The sequence below is a fragment of the Quercus robur genome, chromosome 9 (genome assembly GCF_932294415.1).
Source record: "Quercus robur chromosome 9, dhQueRobu3.1, whole genome shotgun sequence".
Classification (NCBI taxonomy): domain Eukaryota; kingdom Viridiplantae; phylum Streptophyta; class Magnoliopsida; order Fagales; family Fagaceae; genus Quercus; species Quercus robur.
Genome location: NC_065542.1, coordinates 42,233,330 through 42,241,697, shown reverse-complemented (window position 1 = coordinate 42,241,697; position 8,368 = coordinate 42,233,330). Strand labels below are relative to the sequence as shown.

At 33.0% G+C, this 8,368-nt stretch overlaps 1 protein-coding gene across 2 annotated transcripts; it reads right to left on the bottom strand.

Moving 5' to 3' along the window:
- Positions 1-291: 291 nt before the first annotated feature.
- LOC126698471 (protein LIGHT-DEPENDENT SHORT HYPOCOTYLS 3-like) lies at positions 292-2,327 on the bottom strand. 2 transcript variants are annotated; one of them, XM_050395724.1, is made up of 3 exons: positions 1,929-2,327; positions 1,284-1,715; positions 292-1,034 (listed from the first exon to the last, which is right to left on the bottom strand). In XM_050395724.1, the coding sequence occupies exons 2-3, from the start codon at positions 1,544-1,546 to the stop codon at positions 686-688; spliced, it is 612 nt and encodes a 203-aa protein (XP_050251681.1). In that variant the 5' UTR covers positions 1,547-1,715; positions 1,929-2,327; the 3' UTR covers positions 292-685. The 2 variants fall into 2 exon arrangements, with proteins under 2 accessions (XP_050251681.1, XP_050251680.1); XM_050395723.1 differs by lacking the exon at positions 1,929-2,327 and having other exon boundaries at positions 1,284-1,916.
- Between the last annotated feature and the right edge of the window lie 6,041 nt (positions 2,328-8,368).

Here is an 8,368-nt window from a genome sequence, read left to right as displayed (position 1 = left end):
TCTCAGACAGTAAAGTTATAAATGTGGCAACATAGAAGGGGGGAGAAAAGGAGTCAGAAATAAAGACTCTTACCACAAAAATGAATGAATGACCGCTGACGACTGACATGAAACACAGGTATAACACAAAGTATATGTATAGTGGTCGACATGTCTGACATATATAAGATCCTTATGTAGAGTAGTCATTTCAAGCCTTAGAAAACAATGTAACTGAATTTTCTGCAACACCCATTAAAGAAGGGGAGAAGAGAAACCAGCCTTCAGAAATGAGAGATGAAAGACATGAAATAATATGCAAATTTCTGGCTTGCCATACATGAATATATATATGCTCAGCACAACATTAGAACATAATCAACATTAGAACATAATCACCATTCCCTCTCCCCTACTGATCACTTTTTCCAGTGCCACTACTACTAGTCTACTATAAGTAATACTAACAGTACTGTTTGCATCAAAAGCAGAATAATAATACCTCAGATCCATGCCACTGCTTCGATAAAAGCAAACTGAATAAACAGACAGAGTTCAGTCTAGAATAGCTAGCAACTTTAGAAAATTAACTAACCCTAATGAAAATACACTAAAAACCTTAAAGCAAACAAGCAATATTAATAAGAGGAGGGACCGGTATTTGGAGAGTAGTTTTTTTTGATAGATAGATAGAGAATGGATTGGCTTATTGATGATGAGTTGCATGACCTGGTGGTGGTAGCAGCGGCGGTACCTGTGGTGTCAACTGTTGCTGTGGGCGTTTCCGCTTCTTTTTCTCATAACTGATCCCTCTTGCTTTTGACTGTAAATCACGAACCTCACGGAGATACAGCCTAACAGCTCGAGCCCCAAATGGGTTTGCTTCTGGCTTCCCTCCGTTCTCTTCGAAGGCTGCTCGAAGGCGTCCGATGAGTGCGTCGAGGCTTCCCCACGCCTGTCGCAGTGGGCACGGGCAAGGCGCCGGAGGGTTAGGGTGCCCAAAGAAAGGGCAGATTGGAGTGTGCACCTTGGTCTTCCCAAATTGGTCAAGGTACCTGCAGTATATATAGTTCAAATGAGCCTAAGCCTTAAGCTTTCTTCACTGACAACAAGTCTAATATTTTAACTGATTTTGGGTTCAACACTATCTTATAAGACGCGCATGTGTGAGACGGAAACTCCACACGCGTATGAGGGAATAGTCAGGTTTTCGAAGAGTTTTGAAAAATTATGTTAACAAAAAGGGGAAAAGAAAAGTAGTCTAATAGTTTAAGCTTTAAGCTTCTAGTTAAATCTGATTATACCGGAGGAATTCAAGGACGTGAGCACCGCTGCATCTTGAGAGTGAAAGAGGAGGGCGGTGGTTCTTGAGGTATTGGCCAAAGGTGTTCCAGTCACGGCGCTTCTGGTTTTCATAGCGGCTGCTGCTAGGAGCAGAAACTGGGGAAGAAGAGCTTGAGCCAACTAATACTGCGCTGTTATTGTTGTTGTTGTTGGTGTTGGTATCAGTACTCATGCTTGTGTGCTCTGAGTTGGAACTCTCCATTAATTCCGGAATTGAATCCATGGATGGATCTCCTTTTTGGGTGTTTGTGTTTTCGATTGGTTAAAATGCCTTGGATCTCGAGAGCAACAATTAATGAGCCCTTGGTTCTTGGATATGGTGGCTGATCGATGTTGTGTCTCTATCCAAGCTTTCTTCTTTTAGAGCTATAGGATGATCTTAGGACTGTGAACTGAGAGAGAAAGAGAGAAAGAAGGGTTTAGTTGAAGAAAGGATGCTTAGCTCTCTATAGAGAGAGAGCTATAGGATGATTCTATTTTATTCCGTTCAGGTGTTACTGTTAATGAAAACAACAATACTGAAGGAAAAAAAAGTTAAAGAAAAAAAATTAATAAAAAAATAGAAAGCAAGAATGACACAAGCTTGATTACTGATTGATATTTACATAATTTCCATTTTTGAAGAAAGAGAGGAAGGGACTAAAACTGCAGACGGTGAAGCAAAAGAAGATCTTGATATTCCAACAAGTGAATATGTGATGAGATTGATTGGAGAGACTGAGAAGACTGTTCCTCTTTCCTCTCCCTCTCTCTCTCTCTCTCTCTCTCCTCTTTTTTTTCTATCTTGGAGTTTCTTTTTTTGAGCAATTAATACTAGAAAACGTGGAAGGATATTTCACATTTTCACTGAAGGAATTTTTCGGTAGCTTTGGTTTCTGAAAATGTTTTAAGGGATTAGGTCTTTTTTCTAAAAAAAGGTGAAGCAACTTATCACTTGCTTGTTTTAATGGATTATTAAAACTATTCCTCTTCTTTGTGGAGTGTGAGAGAGAGAGAGGAATTGTGTTAGGGCTTTTGTGGAAATGGAAAGGAATTGGACGGTACAGTAGGTTGGGACTGTGACAGGAAAAAGTTTGAAGGGTAAAAATTAAGGGAATATGTGAAATAGGGGACATGATTTTTGTATCTTTGCGCTGTTCATTGAATGACAGTTCCATATGCAGTGACCAGAGTACCCTTTTGAAATTTCATTTTTCAATTTTCTTCCCCTAAAATTGAACTTTAATAAATTTCTGACACAAGACTTTGGCTTCATCTCACTTCTATAATACTTGATATGAATGTACCGGCACCGCCCATAGATTTCATGGGTTTTTTAGTTTTATTCCTTTTGAATTTCTTTTTTCTCTTTTGGCGCCAGACAACTGCAAATTTTATGCAAAAAAACTTTTTCAAAGCCCAATTTTATGTACAACTTATTTAATTAACAAATAGGGTCATAAAAATGAGGAAAAAAAAATTATGTTTATTTCCATAGATTTGGGAGATGTATAAGTCTTCATTTGGATAGAGATGAAAAATTAAAATTATTTTATTATTTAGATTATTTTTGCTACTATTTATAAGACTCATTACATTTTTTGGTATTATTCATAAGTTCTATTGTACTATTTCAATTAATTTTTACCTTTATCTACAGTACTTTCAATAATAAGTTTTCATTTTCAACAAAATAAGCAGTATTCAAATAGACCCTAAATGACGGAATCTACATGGGTTAGAAAGTAGCATCACCTTAAAGGAAGTGGCATCACCTTAAACAGACTAAATGAAAATTAAGATTGATGGTAGGTATTGTAACACTCAAGTGAAATACACCTTGTCATGCTTCAAGCTACTCCAAACACACCCCCCCTAAAAAATGAAACAAAAAAAGAAGAAAAAAAAGTAGTGGCCCATTTGTGGGGGGGGAACATCCATTAGTTGACCAAAAAAAGTGTTTTACATATCAACTAGGAAGATCGATCTAGTTAATGGAAAGATGCATTCTGATATCATGGCTAATTGATCAACTCTTCCCAGTTCCCATTATAGGTTTCATTCTAGGTCACATGTTGGCGGTAGCTAGGGTTGTGCAGTGAACCTGCCAAAACCAACCCAATTCAACCTAACTTATAGTGTGGAGTTGATTTTTAAGGGTTGGTGGGTTAGGTTGAGTTATGAAATTTTTTTTACAGTGGATTGGGTTGGGTTCAGGTCATGAGATTTACAAATCCACCTAACCCAACCCAACTATATTTAATATATTTTTTAAAATTTTTAAAATATGTATTATATAATTTTATTATTTACTTTTTTGCCCCTCCTCCTAAATAAATCCCAAACCCTTAATTTTTTTTCATATAGTTTGTGTTTGTATGGTGTTATGCTCATGATTATTTGGTCATAAATTTGCTATTATTTGTGGTAGTGATGTTCTTATGCTCAATTTAATAATAATAATAATAATAGTAATTAAAAAAAAATGTCCAACTCATAGGTCCAACCCAATCCACGTGAGTTGAGTTGAGTTGGACCCCTGTGATTCGTTGGGTTTGGTTGGATTTTTTTAACCCACTATGGTGGGTTGGATTGAAAAAACTCCTCAACCCGACCCATGTACACCTCTAGCGGCAGCCATAGTTAGTGTTGCTATTGTCCTTTATATTGAAATAGGAAAAAGAAAATAATGTAGAAAAGAAAGCAAAAACAAGAAAATTAATGTGATTCGATTTGATGGATTACGTCTGCAATAAAAAAAACCTTTAGCAATTACATATGCATGATGTTGAATTATGTTAAATTGTGTATTACAATGAATTCAATGTATATATTAATAGAAATACATTACGATTATAGTATAGAAGATATACATTGTATCCATCGGTATTATAGAAAATATTAGCTTATATTATTTATGGTAATATCTTGATATATAATATCCTAATATATTCTAACACCCATCCAACACTAGGTGGAGGCATAATGAAAATTTGAGTGCAATGAAGATTTTCAAATGAATTAGGAGCCACCAAGAAATGTTATAAAAAAAGATTTTAAAAATAGTACCACTATCAAAGAGGAAGAAACCCATGAAGTTTGTGATACATGTGGAACATATCAAAAGAGCTTTAGCACGAGAGCGTAAGAAGGCACGTCTCCTATACATGTAAGAGATCATTTAATATTTTGATAATAGAATTTCATTTATAGTAAACTATCTTAATAATTGAATATGTTAGGTACTATAAGTTTAGAATAATTGACAAATTGTGAGCGTAAACTTGTCTAGATATAGATCTTAGAGTTTATAGGATTTATTAGACAATACTCAAGGTGTGGCAAGTCAGAATACAAGAAAAAGGAAGCTGCAAGTTCAGGAATTCGAAACATGCTAGGTTCCACCGATTGAGAGAACAGGTTCGACCAATCGAAAGACGGATTCTGCAGAATTTAATTAAAGCTCAACAGCTCGTTAAGCTCATTAAGTGATTAGGGTTTTAGATGTAATTCTCCTAGTATTTAAAGGAAACCCTAAGACACATTTTGATATGACTTTGGAGGTGCTCTTTTGAGATCTAAAAGGTATTGTGCTTTCTCCTTTCAAAGTCACTACTAGAAAACATTCTCATACTATTAGAATGTAGATTTAAAGTTGCTGCTACAAGATCAACAACTGCAGATGATCTAAACATTTGAGTGAGATCTCAAAGTCATAAACGTGGGTGTTTGTGCACAATAAATTCAGATTGAGTCCATGGAGTCAGAGTTGCACATGGTCGTGTGAATAAGTTCTACATGAGGTAGCTTTAGATTTTAGGGAGAAAATCTATTATAAACTTTCATTCTATCACAGTGAATTTGTTTACCTTGAGGATAGCTAGGTTAAATTCTTATCAGGTTTTTACCTTAAAACGATTGGTTTCATTGGTTTTCCTAGGTCATCATATTGCTGTCTTATTTGTTTTTCCGCACCAAGTAATATGATTGCATGAGTTTAACCTAGATATGAACAATTAATCTGAGTAACTACTTGCTAATTAATTAGGTTAAACAAATCTGGTTTGTAGGGGTCTAAACAGAAAAAACAAATGATATCAAAGCGGGTTCACTCTAATTAGATTAACGTCCTGAGTGAGATCCTTGATCCCTATTATCATAGTTAATTTTAAGTGCCTTATTGCTTTTAGCTGTGATGGTTTGAATAAAAAGGAAACTAATGTTTCTATTAATTTTATTGATGTCTGTGAAACTCTCCGTAAGGAATTATTTAAATCTATGAAAATTGCTAAGAAATTCAAGAAAGAGTTAAAATTGGCTAATCTTGAAAAAGAGGAATTGATTGTGAGATTAGATGAATCTAATAAAAAGAATGAATTTTTAAGAAATCAATTTTCCTCTCAAGATGAAATGATGAAAAGTTTGAAACAAAAGTTAGCTGAGTCTGAAGCTAAACTTGAAAATTTATCTAATACCAAACTTGCTATTAATAACAGATTTGTTTATGTTTTTGTTCCTCTTAAGCCTAAATATGACAAAGTTTATGTTCCTCTTTTCAAGAGGAATCATAAAGATAAGGCTTATTTTGTTAGGTTAGACAAAAGTAAAAGTTCTGATATAGACGCTAAAGTTTCTAAACCTCTATCTAAACCTACTGTTAGATCGCAGGAGAAATATGTTTTTGTGCCTACCTATCACCTTTGTGGTGTTGCTGGTCATATTAAACCAAATTGTTTTTTGTTGAGGCAAAAACTAAAACTTGAGACTAGATCTGCTGTTAGGAATACATATGTTCCTAAATTTTTTCATGTTTGTCACTTTTGTGATGTCCGTGGTTACATTCGTCCTAACTATCATAAATTGAAATTTAAGCATTCTGTGTTTTAGTATAGGATATGTGATGATATTACTCCTGTTACAAGTCCTCATAAATTGTTTTATATGCTTTTGAAAAATTTAAGTTTGTTGGGTTGTGAAAGTAGATTGGAAGATTTCAGTCTTTCTCATAAAAATTGTGTAATCCTTCAAATACACTCTATTTCTCATGGTTTTTCACCTACAAAGCCAAAGATGCGTGTTGTATGGGTGAGAAAAGATTTGCTAAGGTGAGTGTTGTTTACTTGTCTTTGATTAATTCTTTTTCTTATTTGTGGACATGTTTTCTTTCAGTTTTTTGTTGTTTTGTTTTCAGTTTGTTTTAATTATTAAAAAAAATCCAAAAACATTGAAAATTTTCAAAAAGACAAAAATATGTTATTTTTGTATCTAGTTTTATTTTTATTGAAGATTACATGAATTATGATATCTCTTTCTTGACTTAGAACATGCTTGATATTGTGAAGAAATATAGAAAGTATATGTTGCATAACTGAGTGCATAAACTATTTTTGATTTTGTATGAGTATGTACTAGATCGTATATGTACCCATGGGTTAATTAAGAAATTGATATTTCTTATTTATGCACTCTCTATAGCTTAGTTGAGCTTTGTTTATGCATTACGTGTTGCCATGCATTGCTTTTGCATTTTATTCTTTTAGCATAATGTGTGCTTTTTTATTTTTGGGAAAAACATAAAAAGTGTATAATTAAGGTTGGCCAATGAAATTTGCATTTCATGACTATGTACCTTATTTAGCTTTGATCAGCTATTTTTTACACTTTGCTAGTTTGTGCTATACAGTACTTAATTGTGTGAGTTCTTTATAGTCTTTAAACAAATGATCTTGATTTTGATGTCACATTATTTTGATCGTAAGGATTAGAAAATCCTAGGAGAAATGCATAAATAACCATCTCACCACTATTACTCAATTGCCAATCATAAACACATGTGTAAATCATAAAAGTCGTGCTCGATAAGGTGTAGCACTTGCATAGCAAGATAAAATAAGGTGTTATCTTAAAATTAAAAAAAAAAGTTTGTAATAAGGGTATTTCTTTTATATCTCCTATATGCCCATGTATGATATCTTTGATTGTGATCAATAGAAAAATTTAAAAAAAAAAATCAAAAGAAAAAGAAAAAGCAAAAGGAATCAAAATACTTTTACATGATTGCAAGCGTGTTTTTTAGGAGATGTGAGAGTTAAATGATGTAACTCTTTAGGTGATAGTCATTTTAAAACCAATGAGATTGATGACGTAGAAAATTTGTTTGATTACTATTTACATATAACTTTTTCTATACTTTGTACACTTACTAGTTGCACACAATACATGCAAATCTTTGCTAAATCAAGTACATGAGACTGTGTGTTGTCTAATTTGACCATCTTTAATTGCATATGAACAAATGTGTAAATGCAATTTTTGTTTTGGGTGAAAATTTGAAGAAAAATAAGATTTTCAGGTTTTAGAAGTTTAAATTTTGTGATTTTAACTTCTTGATTGGTTTTGAGATTTGCATTTAAGAGGCATCATGTTTTTAAAACTTTTCTGGACCATGTTCATCTGCATTGAGTCATAAATAATGCTTTCAAGTTGTTTTTCTGCATAAAATTTCTAGATTTTTAAGTTATAAAAATTTTCACTGTTTCGACAGATAAAAAATGTTCAGGTTTTAAAGAAAAAACTCTCTGCCTGATTCGATTAATGCTCAATTCCTTTAGACCAATCGAACTTTAAAAAATTTAGTTTTTTTTAAGGTCCTTAACCGATCAGTCTTCATGCATCATTTGTGATATATAGGATTCACATGCATTGCACATATAGATTAGGACATGCATTACATTGTTTTATTCACACCCATCTTGCATTTTTGTAGTCATATCTCTCATTGTTTACACACAACACGCATACACTTTGCTAAATTGGGTACTCAATTTGATTTAAAAATTGATTGATTAATTTTTGAATTCTGTATATTTTAGTATATGCTATTTTTTCTAAATGTGTGAACTACTAAAAATTGGGAATTTTTTAAAGAGATATGGTGAATAATAAATGTGCAAATATTTTCTCTATTCTTGAGGTTGATTTGAATTCAAAATACCTTGACACATGAAAACACATTGCATGCCAAATTTTTATTTCATTGAGATCTATATTGTATAGTCTTAATCGA